Genomic DNA, 26,371 nt, shown 5'->3' with positions numbered 1-26,371 from the left:
AACTTTTCAGTACTATGAGAGAGGAGGCCTGTGCTAGCAGTTGAATGCTAATAGAATGAATGAATGAATGAATATACTTTTATTGCACACGACAAAAAGTACATAAAAAAACAAAAAAAGTATGACAAAACAAGGTATATAATTTGGCGGCCTCATCGCTTTCTCTAATATCGCTTCCTAGCGATTTCTTCCAGACAACTAATAGCGAAGAAAACAAATACAGAAAATAGGTGGGTGGTGCATATATATACATACTAGCTGTTGCCGCGACTTCGTCTGCGTTTGATTTTGTTTTTAGATGTGGCATTCAATTTAGTTGTAGTTCTAAAAATAAAGTATTCAGTTATCGCTAAGCCTTAAATGAGGGGTTTTCTGTTGTCCGCTGAGGAGTTCTGTCCTCCATCTCCAACCACATTCATCAGATATCACAAATTTTGGCCAAAATTAAAGATATGTTATAACCTCTATAGTACAAAAATAATTATTTAAATCGATTATAATTTGTCGTCAAGCACTTTCATCCCTTCTCCCAAAGGAACCGAGCTTAATATCGTGATAAAAAGTATCCTATATTACTTCTAACACTTCCAAGAATATGTGTACAAAGTTTCACGAGGATCGGTTAGGTCGTTTTTGCGTGAGCGTAACAAACCAACTTACATTGACATTTATAATATTAGTAGGGATAGGTATCCGTAAAAAAATATAACTTCTATTAAATAGACTAATAACCTTGGAAACATCGGTGTGCAAACAAAAAACTGCATCGATGGACCTATACTGGAATTATTTAAAAAGAAAGTTACAGTTCTTATTTTAAGAAATCAAAAAAAGCCCCTTAATTTCTCCGAAGCTGAAAGCATTATAAGCAAGATGGCACTTGATGAATCTAATTGGCAAGCTCTGTTGATTAAGACAACGAAGTGTAGAGGCTCCTTTTTCCGTAATTAATTTTATTCCATTTATAATCCAATGTCTTGCAAGATACGTGATTGTTGTTGTAAGAAGCGAATCCAGGATTGTGGCAGGAAAACAATAAAAACATTCTAGGGGATTTCTTCTAGGGAAGTACTATCAACGTGCTTATTTCTGCCGCCGACAGGCAACGCTATTTTCCCATCTGAAAGCAGCGATAGCCGATGTAATTAAAGGCACATAAGGCTCGATACCTTTTTTGACGTGACAACGTCTTATAATTCGATTGAGCCGGCTGCACGCACGAAAAAACATGACGTATGCGGCGTTACCTCGCTCTGAGGCGTTCCATTCAAGCGAGCTTCAAACAAATAAAATTAAAATTTTCTTTTGCAAAATGCAACCATTCCATCAGTATTTTCTTACGACGTTGTCACGTTCAACTATCGTCAGTAAGCCGACTTTACAGACAACCAATTTTTTTCTGATTACGGGGAAATCTCCTGATTACGAGATACCCGAATTGTTAATAATTGGGTTATGTGGGATTTCTACCCACTAAAACCCCCTCGGTGGCCGGCCTCAGCACATGAAGGGAGGCTCCGGGATCTCCTAAGAACGCACCGGTGCCTCCCGTGTACGACGCCCTTTGGGCACGTCCCAGGAAAAACACACACTTTCCCAAATTTATTTTTCTGGAAGAGTGGACGGTCAATTCCCCCACTCAGACCGCTTCGCCTGGGACAATTAAGTGCGCGGATCTAGCTGGTTGCTATCGTGACCTCGGCTCCGAAGGCTCGATACCTACGTGTCAGGTCGATGGACACAGTGCGGCAATTTGTTTGAGGTGTATATGGTATGTTCTTCGAAGTTTTGCTGTGTTTTTAGGCTATGGTTTACCCGTCAGGTTGACCATCTGCAGTGGCGTGCATAGAGGGTATGCACAGAGTATGCAGATGATACAAAATGAAGAAAATATCCAGTACGAGTTATAAAAAGCCTACCCTCGAGTTTTTAGAACTCATACTGGATAGTTTCTATCATCATCTGCATACCCTTTGCTTACCCTCTGGTCATTTGGTACGCAATTTATTACGAAAGAAACAAATGTGACCACTATTGTCTTCTTCTTTTTAAACATATGGCAAAAACCTGAAGACATACGTCTTATTGTGCTATATCTCATAGTCATCTTTTAACACGCTAAGCAGATTTAAAACGCTATGGAATTCTTAATAGAGAACTCTCTTGCAGGTTTTCTGATTATGTCGATTGCTTAAAACACACTCAACTCCGAAAAGTTAGTGCCGGGGATCGAATTCGGTCCTTCTGAAAGAAATTGTATAAACCACTAGGCTATCACTGCGCTATGTGCATAAAGCATAATATACGAAATACAGGTGAACGCTTTTGAGTGAGTATAGAAAATAGTTTGCTATGTTTTGAATATTGACATTCGTTGAATATTTTATACGCATCAGGAAACCATTAAAAACAAACATTTTTGTGTTTCAATAAATAAAACAGGCTATATGTTATTGCACAACTAATACAATTAAAAAGTAAGGAAAATGTTAATATGAAAATGAAGCTTTATTTGCTATACTCCTTGAAAAGCAGGAGATGGTGTCTGTATGATGGTATTTATAATTTCTTTAATCCTTATACTCCACACCAAACAGATCTTCTGTAATGTACCCTCAACGCACGTTCCGCTCCGAAACCGGAGCATCCTCAGGAGATGTTGACTTTACAATGAATATAATTGATTATGGATGATTTTCCGCAAAATAACACCTGCTTCTATGCAATAGGAATATTTTTTCTTTGATTGTCTCGCAAAAGAACCTAGTAGAAGGACCTCGTAGAAGGACCTCCAATCTGCACTCAAAAATGCTAATCATTAGACCAACGAGGCAAAGTATTAAAGTTACATTCGAAATTCAAATACATTACGAGAGTGAGGCTCTAAACTTAGAGCCACGTACGTTTCGTCTGCTTCAAATTAAATACAGGTATGCGCAGTACTACACGGGCGTGTGATCAAATGCTATCGCTTTGACTACAGAGAGACGACGTACGTAGCGCGGTTAGAACGCTATATAACACATATGATATGTATATGCTTTGCACCCTACGTATAGTTTTATTGCTAAAATAATGGTTACTAGATGTGTGGTTTTTTTTTAATCACACAGAATCGTTACGATTGCCGAGATAAAAAGTACAAGTTAGAAATGCCATATTTGTATGGATATTTATTTTTAATTCCTCGGGATAAAAGTATTCTAGTCTATGTCCAGGCTGCAACATACATAAAATGTTAATGTTTTGATAAAATCATGTATGACAAAGTTGAGGATCTTTGAAAGTTCTAAAAAAATCCACGACAGATTATGTCTATACGCGGATGAAGTCGCGAGGGAACGCTAGTTAGTTATAAGTTAATAGTAAAAGGTATAGTGTAGTTTAAGTGCTACGGTAAAGAACACACGAACAAAGTGACACTAATTATCAAAAATAATAATGCCCGTTTTCTAAAAAGCTTAAATTGGATGATTTGGTTGCGGGTATATAAAAAAAAGTTTCACCAACTCTTAAATGATGTCTAATGACGGTAGGAGCCTTTTAAATATACGAAAAGGATTCGACTTGGGCCCTTATCTTTAGGAAAATCGTAACCTGTCACAAGACATATGAAAACAAATAAAAAATCAGTTTTTTAATAATCTTAAATTCATACGAAAACTAAACATATTATAATACAAACACAAAATACCATATTATGTGGCAAGAATCATAGACCAGTTAGGTTATACGGGTTGCCTACTGAAAATCAATTGGTATAAGGTAACTGTATGCCTTTACTTACTTAGGCATTGCCTTGTTTGTCGTAAGTGAAAACGGGCAATAGATGCGTTAGTATATAATAAGATTTTAGAAGTTTAGGTTAAAATTAAACAGTTAATTAGCCAAATGACTTGGGTAGATCATAATATTATTCAGTACCCTATTGGGTCCCCAGTATTAGATAAAAAAACATTACAAACTACTTAAGAACAATGTTTAGAATTAATGGTAACATAAAATTTGGTTTTAAGCTTTAAGACTTTGTAAGACAACTTATAAGCAAAAAGCAAATGTTTGTTACAACATTTTTAACTCTGTGCCAAGTAAAATTTAGTAAACTACTGGTACTTTCCTTGCTTCAATATAAAAAGGAATACGGTGTGTAATGGTGATGACAGTAACTTTCTACATTTGACTTGGCATAGACTTAAAAATGAATGAATGAATACACTTTTATTGTGCACCTATAGCATATATGTATATATTTGTAAACAAATACATAGCATATATTTGTTTATAATTTTTCTATATGTTAATGTAACATATAGAAAAATTATAAATAAAAATTTAACAAAAAGTATACAATTTGGCGACCTTATCGCTCCATAGCGATCTCTCCAGGCAACCAAAGGAGTTAAACACAGCTCAAGAAGAGAGATAGGTGGTGCATATAAATAAACATATTTATTTGCATATATACATATATGTTATAGAAAATATTTATTTCTTGCTTTTTAGTGATGTAACAAAGTCGGTTCTTACACGCTTTATATTAGCTTCACTTGTATGTATGTTTGTAACCGACTTCTTTGGGCGCGATTTTGACCCACTTTAAACGGTCAGATTTCTTTCAAACTTTGTAGACATATCGAGGACCGATGACAATACACTAATCTGAAAAGATTATTCCAATTTTCACTATAAAAAATAAGATTTTTTACTAATTACTACAGCGCCATCTAGACCCAAATGTAAAAAATCTATGGCGTTCGCGTACCTAACAAATTTCACAGAAAACCTTAAGCTACTAGATGGTAGAGGGCATTAGCTGTTACTTTTTAATGGCCTGTTTTAAATAATAATTAGAACTTGCATTTCGAGAGACGGGCACACTGAATAAAAAAAAAATATTTTTTCTATATTTTATCTCTTTAATGGTGGATGTGTTACCAATTAATTTTGCTCTAATAAAAATAATACATCAAGAAAAACTAAAAAAAATTGCTATTATGAATAAATTAAAATAAATTAGTTTAGTTTTTTATACCAAGCGTGTTTTTTAGTTTGTTTGAACTATTTAATTTATTATTTTTTGTCAATTTTTAGTTTACAATAAGTTTAGAACTCAATCTTAAAAGTCAAAGTAAAAACATCATAGGAACTTACTTTATTTATCTAACATAAAAATATTTTTCAAAGCGAAATTGTAATTTACTGATATTTGATGAAACGTGCAGCTCTGTATCTGTAGAATCTTACTTTTTTTAATCTCGCGGGAACAGTTAGTATTTTGGAAGTTATACTCTGTTTCAATCTATGTTTTTTTCTATATTTAATCGAAATATTTTCAGTGGTTAAGGCGTAGAAATAGATAAACTGAGTTATTTTCGATTCATAACTAATATAAATAAAAACTTGTGTGTACTTGTGCCAAAAGAAGTATTACTTCAATAATATGAATATAGGTCTGTTTATTAGGAATTCATGTCGGCTTAACAATTCAGTGCACGAGCTGTCAGGAGTACAAATAACATACAGACAGGTTACCCGAATTGGTTAACAAAATCTACATAAGCATAAATGAAGCCGCAGGCAAAACCTAGTTTATGATTTTTCCATGGATATGGTTGAATTGATAAGTTTAGACAACATTCAAATTAATATTTTAATAAATACGATGAATTTAATTAGTTTTAATTATTTCAACATTTGCATGTAAAACAATTTGATTAAAAGCTTAATTATATTTTATTAAATGCTAATAAATATTAAATAATTGAATAATAGCTTTTAATAATTGTTTTAGTAGTTGAAATATTTTTTGACGTAACGAGGTATTGGGTTCGATTCTTCTTTGAAGTCAGAACAAAAATTGTTGGAGAGTTCATGGAGGTTTTCTTTTAAGAAGCTGATAGCATCAGCCTTGAGTTGGGACATTAGCATTGTTGGGGTTGTGTTTATAGCAAGCTATTGATATTTTAATTGCTAAATGAGGCAATTTAAATAGTATCACTTCAACCTGCATAACTGAGAGTTCTAAATAATGTTCTCAAAGGTGTGTGGAGTCCACCAATACGCACTGGGCTGGCGTGGTGTACTACGGCCTTAACCCGTTCTCATTGTGGTTTAAGACCCGTGCCCCGTAGTGGGCTTATATGATGATGCTGATGATGTCATTAAAAAGGTGGCATGTGACCCGGGGGGGGGGGGGGGCAAGAAGGGTTTGGGCCACCGTGGCAAGTCTACAAGTTTACAAGCCTTTGGGAGAATTATAAAGAACTCTCAGGCATGTAGATTTCAACACTATAGTTTCCATCATCGTCCTTCACGGTACTCACTCGCAAGTAATATTTAATTACATGAATTAAAAATTAATTTATTTCAAGTAGGCCACCGGTTCGGAAGACAGTTTCTACCGAGAAGAAGCCGGAAAGAAACTCAGCAATTGCTCTTTTCCAATATCAACAATTTACGTTTTACTTTTTAAAATTCATTTTTCTCTCATGTGAGAGATGAAAGCGGAGCCTCATGCTTCCAAGCAACCTTGTCATTAAGAAATTCATCAATTGTATAATAACCTCGCTGTAATAAATGTGTTTTAACACATTCTTCAAACTTATGCATTGGTAGGTCCAAAATTACCTTAGCAATCATTATAAAAGCGTATACTTAATCCCACAAATGACTTCTGCACCTTTTGCAGACAATATGCTGATGTCACTAATTTATGACCATTTCTTGTAAGTCGACTGATTATATCCACTTTTTGTTTATAAAGACTAACATGTTGTCTTACAAATAGTATATTGTTATAAATATATTATATATTGTGAGGCTACCGTAAGGATACATAATGCATATAATACTGTAAAGCTAGAGGTGTGTGCTCGGAATCGGTCACCTCGAAATGGAGACAAAAACCCTAAAAACGAGGCTATCACCGCTTATGATAAAATATGAATAAGTTGAATATTGGTAAGTATGTGTGTTTATCTAAGCGTGCATTCCCTCAAGAACCATTTGACCGATTGACACAAATATTCCGCAGCCTAGCAGTCTATAGTCAGATTTACATACTGCTCCAGCTTTGATCACAATCGGTCCACTAAAGGCCGAGATACAACTTGACCCGATTTAACGCGAGCGAAACCCGATGCATGGCAAAATGTGTTTGACCAAGATCTTTATAAAACAAACTATCTTCCGCTTCTACTTCACCCTCTTCCGTACTGTTTAGGTCCGCAAGAATCCCTTGGTTTCCCTGGATGAAAGGATTTTATGAATGAATCTAGAACGTGACTAGTTGGTTTTAATTCGCTAAGACATTAAAACATGATTGTATTAGTAACAAACATTGGAAATCACCACTGTTTTTGCAGTTAAAGTCAGTATCGTATACAACGTGTAACCGAAATACTGTTGAAGGCACAATTGTACCTATTTCATAAGGAAGCATATTTATTCCATACAAACTAATTCAAAATATTCTAAGTTTACTCATAACAACCCTAATGAAAATAAAAGACCGTGTGTATTGTCGTAGTATATTTAGCTATAGTTGCCAGCTGTTGCCCACAGTTTTTTGCGTATTCCAGGAAAACGTACGGTTCTTTCGGGATTCATGAAAAACCAAAATGTGTTAATCCAGGGAATACTCTATCTCCATTCCAAAATTCAGTTTAATTGTTGTCGTAGTTTTTGCGTGAAAGAGTAGCAAACAACCACCCATCCATCAATCAAATAAAAAATACAAAAAAATATAAAAAATACAAACGTTTGCATTATTAATAATATTGTAATTTGTTTTTGTTTTCTGAGAGACTATTTAGGTGCAGTTCTACAGAAACTTTTAAGTTATGTAAAAAAAAAGGAAATTTTTCAATTCACATAAACAATATCTAAAAAGAACTGTGTTATCAGTCTAAGCTTCTCATATCACTTACAAAGAGTAGTAATCGTTAAAGGAAGAATCGAAATCGCATTGTAATTTATTTATATGCTATAGGTTAACCAACAACATTTCTAACATTTTTTATTGTTATATTTTAGGTATTCTATCGCTAAGCCTTAAATGAGAGGTTTGCTGCTGTCCGCAGAGGAGTTCTGTCCTTTATTTCCAATCACATTCATCAGATATAAACGAAATTTGGGCCACAGTAAACAGATATTATAACCTCTCGAATAAAAATAATAATTTCAATTGGTATTTCGAGTATTATTTGACGGAGTGAGTGTGTAAAATCGTCAAACACTTTCATCCCATTTCCAAATTAGACTAAGCTTAATTTTGGGATAAACAGTATGTTTACAAAGTTTCATGATGATCGGTTTAGTAGTTCTCGCGTAAAAGCGTAACAAACAAACTTAAATTAATATGTATCTATAATATTGGTAGGAATGAGGTTTTAGTAACAACATCTTTACAAACTTCACATAATTAATAGTAATATAATATAGTTAATAAGCGTAAATAGCATAAGATTAACTAAATAATTATTCCGATAATTAAAGTGAGAATTAGGATTCAGGTAGCGCCAATTTGTTAATGGTAAAGACTGTTACCGTTCACAGAAGTTGCGTCTACCGAGAAACAGTAATCAGCTAAAATATTTAAATTGCTTTACCGGTACTATTTACTGAGAAACTTGTTCCGAGTTTGCGTTGCTTTTAATAAGAGTACCTACATCTCTGAATATCTTTTAAGTGCAGCAGTGCTTTGTGGCGTACACGAGGCTGGTTTTTTTTTTTTATAAATATAATAATTTAGCCTATACATTTCACTTTAACTTTTCGTAGTTAATCAACATTTCTTATAAATAGGTCAACGGGTACATGATGATGTACCATACCATGATAATATTGCAATGGGACACGTGTCCCGTTGTAACCAAGAACTATGTAGCTGGGTCAAAGAAAAATAGCCTATATTGCAGAAAACTAGTTTTTTTTATTCCTTACAAAGTAGCCATTAACTGCAATCTTACCTGGTGGTAAGTGATGTTGCAGTGTAAGTTGATAGTAGGCTAACCTGTTAGGGAGAATGGTAGTGATACCCCTAACCGGTTTTTACGCGACTTCGCACCGGAACACTTAATCGCTTAGCGGCACGTCTTTGTCGGTAGGGTGGTAGTTAGCCACGACCAAAGCCTCCCACTAGACCAGATCAGATAAAACTCAGAAATAATAAGTTCCTAGGTTGCCTCTGCCAGGAATAGAACCTGGGACCACCTACTTAAATTTTACAGCACTTACCATTGCGCCAGGGAGGTCGTCCTGGTCTGTCGTAGTGTTTGTATACTCTGTGGGTAAGCTATCGTTAAAAAACAAAGATACTACATACACCACGTCCTTTTAACCTACATAAAGATATATATTATAGGTAAGAAAGATATATTACAGACAGATATTATAAAGATATATATTAGTAGCCCAGTGGGTAAGGCTTCGATTTCACTTTTGGGGGGCCGAATTCGAATCCCAGCACGCATCTCTAACTTTTCTAAGTTATGTGCGTTTTAAGCAATTAAAATATCACTTGCTTCAACGTTGAAAGAAAACATCGCCAGGAAACCTGCATGCCTAAGGTTCTCCATAATGTTCTCAAAGGTGTGTGAAGTCCACCAATCCGCACTGGGCTAGCGTGGTGGACTACGGCCTTAAAACCCTTCTCATTGTGGGAGGAAACTGTAATGGGTTAATATGATGATGATGATGATGATGATGATAAACTATCTAAAAGTAAACAGATTTAATGTAAAAATAAACAGATATAATGTAAACGGTTAACATAAACCAGCGAGATATTCGGTTCATAATTTACTTTATCACCTCTTTTGACAGTTAACAAACAATGTTTTAAACTGAAGGTATTTAGATAATTATTAATCGAATCACCTTCTCAAAGTAACATCTTAAATATCAAATTGTGGTGTATTTAATAACGCCAACCAAATAATGAGATAATCTGGGTAATTCCCGGACACAAATTATTAAGCAATGGATTTTTCTGTTATAAATGCCCCAGTACCCTAACTAAGTAAGAAAATTGTCAGTGGACACTCAGAAAGCATGTTTGCGGTACCGGTTATATAAACTAACATGTTACAGCCCACCATTACGCATTCGAGTAGCGTGGTGAGTCTATTCTCTAATACCCTCTCGTCTATGATTGCAAAAGACGATGCCTTTTTTTTAATTATATACTACGACAATACACACGTCGCCATCTAGCCCCAAAGTAAGCGTAGCTTGTGTTATGGGTAATAAGTTGACCGATGAATATTTTTAATCAATAATATATATACATACTTATATACATATAAATACCCAGACACTGAAAAATAGTCATGTTCATCACAAAAACATTTTCCAGTTGTGGGAATCGAACTTTTATAATATGATTCCTAAGGTGATTTTGGACCTGCCAAAGCATAAGTTTAAGGAATCTGTTAAAACACATTTATTACAGCGAGGTTACTATAAAATTGATGAATTTCTTAATGACAAGGTTGCTTGGAATCATCCGGCTCAATTCAAAAAATGAATGTTAAAATGTAAAATGTAAATTGTTGATGTTGGATAAGAGCAACTGCTGAGTTTCTTGCCGTCTTCTTCTCGATAGAATCTGCCTTCCGAACCGGTGGTAGAGTCACTATAAACGGACAGACTTGACGTTTCAAAAGTGCTTATATCGGGCCTACTTGAAATAAATGAATTTTGAATTTTGAGCCCACGGCCTGTGCCCAAAAGTGGAATTTTAATAGTCTGGTGATGAAACTGACTATTGAAATCTCTTTATAATGTTTTTAATAACAATTTTTGTTGCCGTCTACAAACAATAAAAAGCAATAATATAAAAATGTAATTCGCTTCAGTATCACGAGAAATGAAATGCCAAATTATGTAAAAATTTGTTTCATTTGCCCCCAATGAATATAATGGCAATGTAATTGTACAGGAAAAGAGCAAATTAAGGCATTTTCGTTTCGTACACCCTTTTATAAGCTTTTATTCTGTACCATTAGTTATTTTGCTGTACAAAGCGTGAATATAGAGATCTCATCAAGTTTTAAAACGGCACTGGCGCCGTGCCAGCACGAGTTCGACATTTGAGCTGTCTGTCTCTTAATCTTCTTGAGGGAACCTTCTGGGGACGTCGATTCTTCAAATAAATGAACTATCTAAGAAAACAAAGACAATATTTTTGGAACGGATTATTTTAAAGTTGTTTTATTTTATTTCCGTTTTTAGTCTCCGCTATTTGTACTTGTTTCGATTTTTGTTTAAGTTTCACATATTTGAAATTGTTTTTTTTATCGTCTTTAGTCCTCTTTCTATAATATTATAAGAGCACTGGATTTATTGTAATCACAGTATCGGAACCGAATGCATAATGTGCTCAGCAAGATAAGTTTAACGGAAAACCTCGGTACAAAACTATTTTTGTCACGATCCGGAAATCGAACCAAAATCATATTACCAACAAGATGTTTCCCACGTCCTTCGTCCGCGTTTATCATGGTTTTTTTTTACAATTCCTGTGGGAACTGTTTGTTTTCCAGGGTGGAAAGTAGCCTACTTTAATCTTAACCTAACTCCATACCAAATATCTGCCAACTGGTTACGTAACTGGCTGCAAACTTAAGGCGTAAAGGATAGACAAACAGATTAACACACTATAGCATTTATAAGAGCAATATGCTGAGTTTCTTGCCGGCTCTTCTCAGTGCAATCTGCCTTCCAAACCGGTGGTAGAGTCACTACAAACAGACTGACTTGACGTTTAAAAAGTACTTATAAATTGGGCTTACTCAAGATAAATGAATTTTTAATTTGAATATAATATAGATAAGGATTAGACCAAGAAACCAATTATATCGAATAGTTAGTATCTTGAATCCTTTGTAGTTCAAAGGGTTCAAGATACTAACTATTCGATATACTAAGCTCTACAACATTACGAGCTTAGGACGCACTAGGAGACGTTACGAACTCTGTAAGTTATCGAAAGATTAGAAATGTTACGAGTGGAGTGGGTTTTATTTTTACAAAAAATCTACCTTCCCTTACGAGGGGTGGTTAGGTAAGTCAACAACTTCGAAAATAGCAACACTGGCAGAATTCCAAATACTAAAGTTTGACATTCGGACAGTCTGTTTGTTTATCTACTCGAAGGAACAAGCTTCTTACGGAATGCGATATACATTCTTCCAGTAAAAGGCACGCCAACTAATCCTCGAAGTTGGTCTTTTTAATCGTCCAGTCAATTCTCGTATCTAAAGTGCAAAACAATTTCGAACGAACTTACGAGCACATACTTGATTGTTGGAAAATAAACTACGTAAAGGTTTATCTTTAGCGTTCAGAAAATTTCTAATTTTGTAGCTAAACCAAACTCAAATGATAAGTGAAGTACGAACGAGTTTAAATTAATACCTACAAGCAGCCCGCATTATTATAACCGCACGATTCCCGCTAATAATAGCGGGAATCGTTATATTCTGGAAATAAAAAGTAGCCTTTGTTACTCTGCGTTATTTCAGTTAACTCTTTGCCAAAAATGAATTCGGAATAGAAAGATTAAATTCGGAATAGAAATAGGGATAGAAAGATTTTATAAATATCTGCCTTTTTTCAAGTTATATCCACGATACTTGTGACAATATAATTTTTTAACCCTTGGTACACAGTTTTTGAAAATTCTACCCCCAAAATGTGTGAAATAGGAAATTAAAGTTTTTATGAAGTTCTTTTTTTTAATAGATATGTTATAAAAGTTATATCCACCAAAATTGATATTTCTACATATGCCTGGAACTTGTTATCTAAAGTAAAGAAACTGCGGAAATAATTAGTAATCACACTTGATATAAGAAATTTTCGCAGATGAAGTTACGGGCATTTACTTGTAATATTACAGTTTATTGAGTTTATAAATTTTGATATAATCATAAATTGATTAATGTCGAATTCGAAACATGGTAATGTTAATGTGTTTATTCTAAACGCACATACAATATCGAAGATAAGCACGTGAGGGAATACTCTATAGTCTCTGATTCACGAAGTAAATAATTAAGCTCCTTAAATAACACCTCTGTAAACGGGGTTGCAAGATGGGAAATTATAACAGGAAATCTAATACCTATCTAATTAATTTTAACAAAAAAGGTATTTTTTATGGTGAAAATTTAGCAGCGTAAATTATGTCGCGGTCTCCACATTGTAAAACTAGATGTAGCCACAAAGATCCTGCATCGCACTGGCAATGTGCTACTTCCAAAGATGAATGGTCGGACCTTGTTGTCTAAGCACAAGGTTGCTTGGAAGCATCCGGCTCCGCTTACATCTCTCACAAGATAGAAAAAAAGACTTGACGTTTCAAAAGTGCTTGTATTAGGCCTACTTGAAATAAATGAATTTTAAATTTTGAATTTTGAACGATCATCCGTTCGGAGGAAGATCTTCCTATTGGTTCGGTTGAGCACATCACCATAGCTCCCGTACAATTTTTATTGTCATCAATTGTGGTTAATAATATGGTGTTAGAATTAGAATGCAATAGAGAAAAAGGACCCTGTGATGTCAAATTTTTTAATTAACTATAATTTAGACTAAAGTAGTTGGGCTCAGCTGTAAGGAGGTAAGGTAGTTATATTAAATCATAAACCTAATCGGTTCCTACACGGCATCGTACCGGAACGCAAATTCACCTTGCGGCACTTCTTTATCGATAGGCAACTAGCCATAGGCTTCGTCACACTCCAGATCCGACTAGAGAAAAATCATAGATATTAAAGTCAAAGTCAAAGTCAAAAATATCTTTATTCAAGTAGGCCCACAGGTGGCACTTTTGATGCGTACATAAGAACCACACGGTAGTGAGATGATGGCGATAACCACATTCGTAAACTTAAAACTAAAGCTACGAGGGTTCCAAACGCGTCCTGGTCTAAGAAGAAGCCCACAACAAACTTAGCCGGGTGTTTTTTTTTTTATCACCATCTCACAATGTCGTTTTAAATTATTAGAAGAGCAACAATAATTTACACCCAAGCTTTTTTATCGTTTACATTCTAATTCTATTAAATTCCGTTATTGCTTCTGCCGGAGTATAACCAGGGATCTGAGACCACCTCAAGTTTAATCCTACCACGATGTTTGGTGGGCGGTTTTGTGGGTTTAAACAGTGCATTTATTTCTTCATTAAAGTTGAATTTCCTTTGTCCACAGAGGCTGGCGGCCTTCATACCACGGAACTCCACATCGTTCCTCGAGTTGTCCAGCGAGGTAGAAATGTAACAATGGCGTGCCTTTACCAGATACATCCTAGTGAAATATATTCGGTTAAGTGGTACAGGGGCACGCAGGAGTTCTACAGGTATTCGCCGTTGGAAACGCCCACGACAAGGGTCGTAGGGCCTGTAAATGAAATTAGAGTTGATGTAAGTAAACTTTTTAGTTCTATATAGACAGCTAGGGTCTATGTTCTAGTATAGGTATAAATAATGAATAAATAAACTTTTGCTTTAAACTAAAGCTAAAGCTTTTAACTTTTGTAATGTTTTATTGTTTATTTATACATAATCATTATAAATCCATAAAACCTAAACAGGGCACGTTTCACCTTTCACACAGTCCATTATAGCCCGAATGATGTGAATTTGAACACAATCTTTCTACGAAGTTGATATTATATAGTTAATATTTCTTCTGTGGTAAAAAATAAAATAGTATTTTCGCTTTTCTTTCTCTAAAAGTGTGACGTCTCAGACTTTTCATCACTTACCAGATACACTATACTACTATACTCTGCAGCGAAAGGCTTACTTTTAGGGGAAGAAAAAAACGTCTTTAAAAACTTGCAGTTGGAACAAACTAGCAGCGTTGTTAGTAGATTTAATTGATGAATATATCCTACATCAATATTCATTATCACCTTCAAGTCCTGCGTCCCACTACTGGGCACAGACCTCATGTACCCTAGAAAAAGGAAAAAGAGAAAAATAGAACATTGACCCACCATTCTACTCCAACGCAGGTTAATAGGATCTCAAAATTACTATTGCATGATATTTGACTATAGCCGGTACGCGGTAAATAAATATGTTCTCGAAAGCCCTGCCAATTTCCTAACTCTGTGTTGGTACCAAGGAAAAACTCAAGACCTAAAAAATATTTATTAAACCCAGGGTATCTTTCACATGCTCCACTTATCCGACGGAGCATTCCTATATTCATTTACCCCCATTTGTTGCAGAGACTAAGCTCAAACGAGACTCACGTACTGTTAACGCGAGTCACGTCGAACCTCAGTGGCAACTACAGCTGCGAGGTCATACAAAACGCTCACACTTTCCCACATCACAAGGCCACAGCAAGACTCGATGTTGTCGGTGAGTAAACATATTTACGTGCAGTGTTTTTTCCCGAAAAGAATAATGTCTTCAGTCCATGGTAGTTGTACTATCTATCGAGGAGGACAGGAGACATTTTTCTTTCCGGGAAAACAACAAAATTGTATTATTATTATTATTATTATTATTAAACTCTTTATTTGTATACCACAACATTTAAAATATAACAAAAACAGAAACATCGAAAGAAGTAGTAATACAAAAGGCGGCCTTATCGCTTAATAGCGATCTCTGCCAGGCAACCTTAGAATTAGGAAAAAAAAAGAAGAGGAGAATAGACTGCTGGTGGTACAAATATTAAAATACATACATGCAAATAACTACATGCCAATACATAAACTAGTGTGCACAAATAGATAAAAAGTAAATAATATAATAAATAAATAAATATAAAAATAAACTAATATATATAATAACAACACTTACATAATTAAATACTTTAACATACAATAAATGAGTAAGTACATATATACATACTATTAAAAGTCGTTAACAATATAATGGGCCTTAACTGCTCTTTTAAATATCGCCAGTGATTTGGATCGTCGTATGCTCAATGGAAGCGCATTCCACAATTCCACAGCTCGTTTTGTATCTCCTAGGTTTATCTTTTTATTCTACTCCGAGTTAGCCCTTGATTGCAACTGGTGAAAATCTCAACTGGTGGTAAGGAATGCGGCAGTCTAAATTCTAACGGGCTCACCTGTTAGGGAATATGGAGTCATACCCCTAATCGTTTTCTACGCGACACCGCACCGGAACACTGAATCGCTTAGCGGTACGTCTTTGTCTGTAATTGGAAGTAAAATCCTTATAAAATACGTGTAATAATAAATGAGGGTAATCTTCTTCTATTCCCTGATGCCGTGCTTTGGCATGAGGACACGTTAGTTTAATCTCTTGGCAGAAGATAAATAAATATACTACGATAATACACGCGTCGCCATCTAGTCCCAAAGTAAGCGTAGCTTGTGTTAGGGGGACGAAGATAACTAAGAAATATTTTTATGAATAATATAAATACTTATAATATACAGATAAACACCCAAAAACACCCATAAGGAAATGAGAGTAAAAATACCAAATTTATGGATGTTGGAAAATCAATTACTTTCTACAAATTTTCATCCACTCATTAACAGTCCGTGTGTGGAGCTCTTGAGAAAAACTGTGTTACACGTACTTCTTTTTTATGACCGAAAGACGATACACCAATTTATTACTGAATACATGTCAGTACTTTATACATTCTTTTGCTTTAGCCCCCTTAAGGGTTAAAAATCCTTTCTTAGACACCTCAAGGATGAACATTCTTCTCTCGAAATTCCAACGTTCAACCGTTTGTTAGGACGAATACTTTCATAGTTATAGGAGAGCAGACTAGAGGTTGCCTACGTAGAATTTCTGATTGCCCGTGATATTAAGAAATTTTCTCCCGGATCAAGAATTTTATCTTACGCCTCTCTCTCGATAATGAAAGCAACAGGAAAATGCTTAATTTAAATTCCTCAAGATTATTTCAATGTTTTATGACAAAAACAAAAAATATAATATAAGAAATAAAATAAGTAACAATCAAACACCCTCAGCATGTTAATGTCCCACTGTAGGTCACATGCCATCTCTCTCATAGCTGCTGGTTTGTGCGCGCATCGTGCAAAATATACTGAAGATAGTTGAGTGCAATTTGGTACAATTATAGCCGATACTCCGGGTTAAAATTTTATATATTATTCATCCCGAAAAACAATGTGGTTTGTTCGGGATAGACGATAGAAGTTTTTGTCAATTTAGGTACATAACTCCGCCATTCCTTAACCGATTTTAATATTTTTTCTTATTAGAGTATAATTACGCTCACATTTTCTGAAGATCTGGTCAATATTGTTAGAGATATAGGACTAAACCTCTCAGCGTTCGGAAAGCAAATCCTTCACTTAATGCGTAATAGAGTATGCAAACATCCCAGGTGAATAATGGCTTGCCCGCTGTGTTTAGTGTTGCCCAAATGCAAGAACAAGACGAGACTTAGCCAGTCTTGGTCTTGGTCTTGCGCCAATACACCTGGTCTTGGTCTTGGTTTTGGTCTTGCGCTCCGAGTCTTGGTCTTGGTCTTGGTCTTGCAGCAAGAGTCTTGCAAGTCTTGCAATTACCTATTAGTCTATTACTATTTATTAAAGTTTACTTTAAATCTTAGAAAAACGTATTAGAATTGGAACATTGTGAGCTTGAATTAACATAGCCATAGTAAAGATCAAGCAGATTAATAAATAACTGAAGATTTGATAAGAAATTCGAAAAATCAACTGACCTATATGTCGTTTTCCATGGAAGTAACTGTTTCTTAATAAACATTTATGATTTATAAGCTTACATTTGCTAAAACATGTAAAAAAACAAATTAATTACAATAACTTGACTGTATTTTAAAGAACAATACTTATCTGTCTAGAAAGAGATTGAACCCTCAACTTATAAGAAATTTAATAAAAGAGTTTTACGATTTATCATTTATTTGAATAAAAAATAAAATACAACACAAATCAACAGCTTTATCATTAGGTTATGATACTTTATATCAATTCTTTTGACCAAGAATTAATACAAAGTAACCATCTGGCTGACTCATCACTTAACCTATTTCTATGTTTTCTAATTACTAATGATGCTTTAGAAAATAACCTCTCAGCAGGTACTGAAGTTGCAGGTATTGAGAGAAAATCACGGGCCATTTTCGATAAAATCGGATACTCTGTCTCATGCGTCCTCCACCAATCTAAAATGTCTTCCGAGCTGGCAGTTCTTGGTTTTCTCAGGTACTCCTCCAACTCGTCTATCACTAAGCCTTGAAGACAAGATCCAGATGACGTCGAGGGACATTCATAGAGTTTATCAAAGTCTATTACGTCTTCATCTTCATCACATACTTTATTGTCTTTTTCTGGTAATTCCAGAGATTTGTTCAGTGAGTGTAGACTTTTATATTCTTCATAAAGTTCATTGAACTTGCGCAGACTTTCTGTTTTAAGTTGCTTCCCCCACATTGTCAGGTCAAAAGTCTGAGCCTTATGCCTTGGGTCTAAAATTAAAGAAGTACAATAAATCCAGTTGCTCTTCTTGTAATGTTTAAGCATTTTGTCTCGAGCTGCTTGGAAAGCTAGAATGAGCCTTTCATCCCCTTCAGATCGATTAGGTTTCTCATCTAACTGTTTTACCATGGATTCAATTTTATCTAGCAAGAGATTAAATGATACAATGACTAGCGGTAACGTAACATATTTGTCTCCACCAAGTTTTGTACTTAAAAGTTTAAAGTTTATTAGAAATTTATGTAATTTTTCGAGTACCTGCCATTCATTAGCTGTGATTTGAAAATCATTCAATTCGGTGACAGAACTGCACAATATGTCAATGCCCGCTCTCACTTTTAAACCAAATCCAATCATATCATGTGTGGAATTCCATCTCGTTGGACAGTCAAGAATGGCATTTAGATTTGATGGCACGCCAGCTGCTTCACAAGCAGACTGAAACTTCTTCTTCACTATCTCACTTCTTTTTATTTTACTGGAAATACTGCGTAACTTTGTTACAGATGTACGCGAGTCAGCAATATTTGGTGCAGATTCTTCATCTTCCTCATCCTCAGTTTCGTCTGCATAGTCTTCGTACTGCTGATCTTGCGCGTTAGTGTCAGACTCACAGTGTAATGCTAAGGTCTTTAATAAATCTTGTACACCAAGGTTTAAAATGTGAGCAAAGCACCGGAAATGTTGATTGTCTGAATCAAAGTGTGGCGGCAGCTGTTTGCCCAGTTCATACATAAATTTGGTATTTGCAGTTGCGTTGTCGACCGTGATACCTTGTATTTTATCAATTATGCCATATTCCAATAAACATTCATGGAAAATCGTTGCAATATCTTCCCCAGTATGTCGACCGCGTGATGGTATAAAATCAAGAACTACAGATCGACACTTCCATTCGTTGTCTATATAATGAATAGTAACCCCGTAGTAACTCCTACCAGCAATTGACGTCCACCCATCAATGGTAAACGACATTTTAGATGATAATGGTTGAAGTCGTTCCTTGAGATTCAATTGGAGCTCTTCAAATCGCTCTTTGACTTTCCTTCTAAGTGTAGACCTTTTAGGAAACACCATATTAGGGCAAATACGTCGAAAATATACTTGTGTAGCTTCGTCATCGAAAAATGAGAAGGGAAGATATTTTTTCACCACCCAATCAACTGTAGCTGTCGTGATGTTGTCACTGCTGTTTTCCGACTGAAACAAAACAATAAATCTTGTGTTATTATTTAAAACATACTAGGTTTGAGCGTATAAGAGGAGGAGGTTTGTTGTTGTTAAATCGAGAAAATCGTTAAATTGATATTTGTTATATTAAGGTTGCACTGTACTGTAATTTACCAAAATAAAGTACTTAGTTGTTACTGGCCGATTAAATGAAAATATGGGTGTTTATAAAAAATATTTAAGACGATAATTACATACTTAATATGTCGCACCCCTAGATGAAAACACCACTAACTCAAAAATACTTACGTAAGTTAATGGCGTTTTTGAAAGTATCGCATGAATAGCTACGCGGAGTTAAAATTCTTTTAACTGTTAAAAAAATATTCTTACCTGTCCACTTCTTCCAGCGGTTACTAAAAAGCTTGTGATATCTCCACTTAATTTTGGTTTAACAGGAAGAAATATTTCTGATTCCTTTTTGTGGAAAGACATTAGATGTTTCCTTAAGCCTGAAGTGTTTCTGTTTTTCATTTTTATTTCAATCTTTTTATGTTGGCACAATTTACACAAGGCAGTTTGGGATGCATGAATTATTTCGAAAAACTCCTCAAATTTGCTTTTGGGTCTTTTAGATCTGTGACTCAAACTCTCGTTACTCGGACTAGAATAATTTGAATCTTCGTCACTCATATTAAATTGTACACGTGATACGTTTTTAGAAAACAACGAGAATTAGTAAAAACAATTATTAAGTTAGAATCGAAGCACAGCTCAATTGGAAATGACTGGAATTAAAATAATTCCTTCATTTATAGTACGTTTCCTTGCTTTTTACCGCGCCGCATCGCCACGTGCCGGCTCTATGAAAAGGATGCCGCCGCAAATCGAACGATGCCGCGTGCGGCGTACAAACACACACTAAATATTACCTACTTGTACAGACGCGACCCGTGAATAAAATATATGTAAAGAATTAGTGCCAATCACTATTCTTTACATATAAGTGAATGTTTTGGCGTGCATCTATACTAATATTATAAAGCTGAAGAGTTCGTTTGTATGTTTGATGACAGAAGTTTTAAAATAAATAAATAAATCCTGAACGTCACTATACCTCCAAAGTTACTATTCCTCGTGGACGAAGTCGCGGGCACAGCTAGTAAATACTTACTCTCATCATCTCTCTCAGAGATATATTCGAACACTTTTTTGCTATTTTTTCTTGTAACAACTTAAGAAATATAATGACTAAATGTACAATAATAGTACCTAAGTAATTAGTTTAAAACCATATAAGTAATCAATATTATAATTACTTACTAGAATGAATTATTATGACATCTACTACCTATCCTCACCATTTTATCCTAATCATAATACTACTTGCGTGATCAGTATAATGTATTCATTTTCATTCTAAGCACTCTGAAACTTATTTATTCTTTGGAACACCTGTAGGTACTCTTAAAATTCGAAATTATTTTGCATGAATAGTGTCAAATGTTATGATTTCGGCGCGGCGGCAACGATTGTTTTAGATTTCAAAAGAAGCCGCCGGCGCGTGTATCATAACCATGTACTTCCGAAAAGCGGCAAATTTCTTTGAGAAGTAAGTACAAAACCTTTGATGCCGCATTATCAAAGTGCCGATGGTTAAAACATAACTATGCATGCACTCAGTTTGATTTTAATAGATATTTTTTTATTCGCTATGTTTATGGTATTAGTCGTAATGCGCATAGGTCCAGTTTTTCATATTCTTTGATATAGTTTTTTGCGTCTCATAGAATTCCTAAGCGTACCTACCTACCTATACACCGAACTGTTACACCTAACTACTCCGTGAAATAGCGCTAAGTCCTAGCTGCAAGACGCAAGAGTCTTGCAGGCTATGTCTTGTTCTTGCTCAAGTCTTGCACGGTCAGTCTTGGTCTTGGTCTTGCTAAAAATACGCGATCTTGTTCTTGGTCTTGGTCTTGCAAAAACGCAAGAACAAGACCAAGACTGCAAGACCAAGACTGAATTTGGGCAACACTATATACACGGTATAAAGAAGTTGCTCACCCATCCATTTACTGTCTTAAGACAACTCTGATTGCCTAGCGCGCATGACTATTATATTTTGATGCTTCTACTGCCGTGGTAATATAAGCTCCGATAAGTATTTTGTGCACCTTTCTTAGTCTATTATAAAGTGGCATAGCATCTTTACTATCTACACTAAAACTAAGCACTGAAACTTAACTAGCGGGTGAAACCGCAGGGTACAGCTAGTTAATACATAATTATGATTTGCGTGCTGAGAAATACCAAATAAAAAATATGCGTTTACGAATTCCAATATGTAATTATTGTACTCTCAATTATATTAAAATTTGCATTAATAATTAATTGTATTTGCTGCCATTCTTTAAAATGGAACACATTATTAAAGCTGTGTGCTTTAAAATGCAGTACGGCTTAAAACATCAATACATTTCGGACAGAACGTAATTGCAAATTAATCCTGCACGTAGATTGCTATATTTTTAACATTCGGTCCTATTGTTTTCTGTTTCATACTAGATGGCGCTAAAGTCGCTATAGGACGGATGTAAAAAGGCATATACTAATTTCGCGTCATTGGCGCTAGTAGACCCGTAGCTTAGTGATCATAGCGCTCAGGCCGCGAAATAAATTTCGGATTAAACGTTATTGCAAATTAATCTTGCACGTTGATTGCTATATTTCTAACAATATGTCCCATTGTATTCTGTTTTCTACTAGATGGCGCTACACTCGCTATAAGAGGGATATAAAGGCATATGCTACCTAGATTAATAAATGAACTACCCCTAACGTTGAGAAATTCAGTGACGGAGAGTAACGTTAAACGCATTCTAAACAAATATTACCATGAAATAAATGTAACTTAAAACCTTTAAACATAGTAATATTGGAACACCTGTATAACGTATGCATTCGGGGCAGCGCCAAACCGGTCGCTCGTATCTACTGAGCGACGCGATGGCTTGCAGTACAGAATTACCTACACTGGATTTATTAGTGTACTACCTGCTGTATACTGTATTGCTTTTTAATGGTTAATATATGATATTGTATATATTTAAACTTATGAGATTTTAGAGGAATGTGCAGCGTCCAAATAAACTCATGTGAGTTTCAGGATGCGAAGAATAATAACTTTAGTAGTTTGTGTAATAAAAAAATAAATAAAAATAAATAAAAAATATACTAATTTCTAAAATAATAGTTAAGAAAGCCGCAGCTTAGTGGTCAAAACGCTCAGGCTGTGATTGCCTAGAGTCGCAGGTTCAAATACTGCCGGTTCCATGATTTTTACATGCACTTTACAATGTATAAAATACTGTCAAGGTTTTCAGGGGTCCGTAGTAAAATAAAGGACCCTTATATTTTCATAACTTTTATGCGTATGAACCTGTCATCTGTTTGTATGTGCTCAAGGCAGTGGTTAAGGCTTCAGGTTTCCTAGCGGGGACCGATTTCAAGCCCCGGCACGCACCTCTAACCTTTCGAAGTGATGTGCGTTTTTAATTTAAGCAAATATCACCGGCAAAATATCACTTGCTTGAACGGAGAAGTAAAACATCGTGAGGATACCTGCATGCCTGAGAGTTCTCCATAGTGTCCTAAAAGATGTGTGAAGATTACCAAGTTTACTGGGTCAGCGAGCTGGACTATAGCAAGGACTGGCCTCTCTCATTCTGAGAGAGACCAGTGTCCTTTGGTCGACCGGTAATGCGTTAATGATAGTGATGAACGTTTATAAATCCCATTTAAAAATTTCTTTATTCATGTAGGCCTATCACAGGCACTTATGAAGCGTTCATACATATATGTTTACATAATTGTAAGGGGATGGTGATAACTTCGTTCGTCAAGTTACGAGGGTTCCAAACGCGCCCTGGTCCAAAGAGCCCACAACAAACTTAGCCGGGTATTTTTTTTTGTTATCACCATCTCAGAGTTTATTTATATTAAGCTATGAAGCAAGAGCAATTCACACCCAAGATTTTTTATCGTTTAAGTAATCCTTAATATTATAATAGGATTTTTCTGTAAGCTTACGTTTTATATTAACTTTGAACTTATTGAGAGACATCTCAAAGATTTTGGTAATTTGTAATAAAATAATATACAATTGCCCTTGAATGAATTCGCAATTTTGTTTAGCCTAGTAAACTGCACAACGAGTTTATTTTTGCTTCTAATATTAATTATTATATAAATACCATATATATTATCGTTCGAATTCCGACTACTAGTGATGAAATTTATAAAACTAGCCGGACCCTGTTTCCGCTTCGTTTATTCCGCGAAGTGATTGCTATTCAAGAGTCAAAATAAACAGAACTACACGAAAAAAGTATTAAAAAATTTCATTCATTCATATTTCACGTTTATAAAAACAGCTGGCTATATTCTATAGTGAATTTCCAGTCTGGTGCGGTAAAATCAACATTCCGGGCTGGTAGCGCTTTGAGAGTTCACAAGGGCCTGTAAAAGCCAACATTTTGACTTAACCGAAATAATTGGAATAAAGCTCGGCGTTCTTAATTATTAATTCCACTTGAGTTTTCGAATTATTAATTTTGTTTTCTTATTCTTCTTGTTATTCATACCAGGTTCACATAATAAACCCTCTTACAATTTCATATAAAACAAGTTCTCTTTTTTCCCCTACCCAGTGTTATTAAACTCAGAATTTTATGAAAACAAAATAATTATAACGAACAGAAACATATAAATAAACATAATTTTCATAATATATAACATGATATATTATGAAAATTAAGCTTAGTTTGCTATACTTCGCAAAAAGCAGGAGAATCTGTACCTATGGTTTAATTTATAATTTCTTTACCCCACACCGAACAGATCTTCGGCAATGTACCCTTTACGCACGTTTCGCTCCGAAACCGGAACATCCTCAGGAGGTGTTGACTTAACAATGAATAATTGTATCTTTTATCTTAACAATTTTTCATTGTAAAGTCAACAAGCGGCCGTAAAAATTGGACATAATAATCACTAGGACAGTGAGACAAGTGTAATATAAAATTGTTTAATTCAAGATAGAAGGCAAACTTTAAAGGCAACTATGAAACTCAAAATCTCTCTGTTTAATAGTTTACAACAAAAAAGCAAACAGTTTACAAAACGATGGAGGAAACGACGTACTTAGATACATTTTTTTACTTACCTTTACTTATACAATAAACAAAAAAAAAATTCAGGTAGGGGACCCATATACAAACGAATATCAAAATCAAAGTATTCTGTTAAAAAATATTAAAATTAAAATTCAGTTTAGAATCTTGTTCACTTTTTGCCAATGTTAAAAAAATAAATAAGTAAATGTATTATTTTATTAAATTGAAAAAAAAAAATATTATGTAAAAAATGGGTGAGATCTTCCGACACGGGTTTGAAACTTAACAGGTTTTCGCCTTATCTGCTATTGATATATGTGAACAAATAACTTTACATTTCATTTCTTAAATGAAGATAATCACATTAAACATTAACTATGTTATGTGTTATTTCAAATGCACATTAACAATGAAAGATTGAAATGCCATCTCGAATGTACATAATATATACGATCTAACGACTCTCGTATTGAAAGTTTCGTACGGGTTGTATTTATGGCTTTGTTTTGCGTACGGAGCCAATAACTTTGGGAATAAGTGCACAGTTCCAGCCAGATAAAGGCACTAACCGTCGGGACACGCGATTTTGGTCTTTATCGGCGCAGTAATGACATTTTTACGACACTTTGACTCCGATAACAGTATCGTTCGTAATCATACGGATTTTGTGTTGGAAAATTGAGAGATTTTTCGATACAAGATTTGGCTAGCAGGCGTTACATTGCAGATGTCAACGATATACAATGGAAGAATGAATGAACTAAATTAATAATTACAAAAAGCTTTCTCCTAACGGACTGACAGATAACCTATAGCCTAAGCGGTCAAACGTGGAAATAAAAAAAAAAACAGAGAATGTTCTTTTATATCAACTACTAGTTCTACTACTAAAACGTAATTATTAACATGGGATCTAATGCACAATTCTGCACAATGCATCATTTGTTCAATCTTATCGTTATTTTACGTTCCAGCTCCTGCATTTTTTTTTATATGTGTCCTTCCTTTTTTCTCAGTTATTGTAGTTGTTCTGTTTTGTGTATTCTCATCTACGTTTTTATTTTGTTTATATTCTTAACAAACACACTTGTTCGTAATACTTTTTACATTACATCTTTAATTATCTATGTGTCTTACTTATTTTATATAATTACAGGCTAATAATTATTATTTATTGAAATGAAACTTTTATTACATCGTCTCAAACTTTTTCGGCTGTGTGTTGCATGTCGCGTGACGGTCGGCAATGGAGTAGTGATAAAGTGACAGGCGCTCGTCAGAGCAGCCGAGACCACTATGGCGGCGCCTAGTGTTCGTATCAGCTAACCGTGTAATGTATAGAGTATAGACTATCACTCATTTTTACCAGTGCTCCTTTTTTTCTTTTTTGTTTGCATAGGGTTATATTGAAGCGAGGTACCGGTGATAGCGTATTAGGTAGGAGCTCGACTTAACTTTCGGGGGGCCGAGTTCGAATCCCAGTAAGCACCTCTAACTTCTAAGTTATGTGCGACACGTGCTCTGTAGTGGGCCC

The 26,371-nt window shown here is 34.9% G+C and overlaps 1 protein-coding gene across 1 annotated transcript in view; it reads left to right on the top strand.

Annotated features, from left to right (window-relative positions):
* LOC120626853 overlaps window positions 1–26,371 on the top strand; it is a 140,015-nt gene that overhangs the window by 73,726 nt on the left and 39,918 nt on the right. Inside the window, exons 2-3 of the mRNA XM_039894628.1 lie at window positions 14,218–14,429; window positions 15,245–15,380. Of these exons, the coding sequence (XP_039750562.1) occupies window positions 14,218–14,429; window positions 15,245–15,380 (348 nt within the window). The remainder of the gene's footprint in view (window positions 1–14,217; window positions 14,430–15,244; window positions 15,381–26,371) is intronic.

This window comes from Pararge aegeria, chromosome 10 (assembly GCF_905163445.1).
Source record: "Pararge aegeria chromosome 10, ilParAegt1.1, whole genome shotgun sequence".
In the NCBI taxonomy this organism is placed as follows: Eukaryota; Metazoa; Arthropoda; class Insecta; order Lepidoptera; family Nymphalidae; genus Pararge; species Pararge aegeria.
This window is presented reverse-complemented; position numbering and strand designations above follow the sequence as displayed.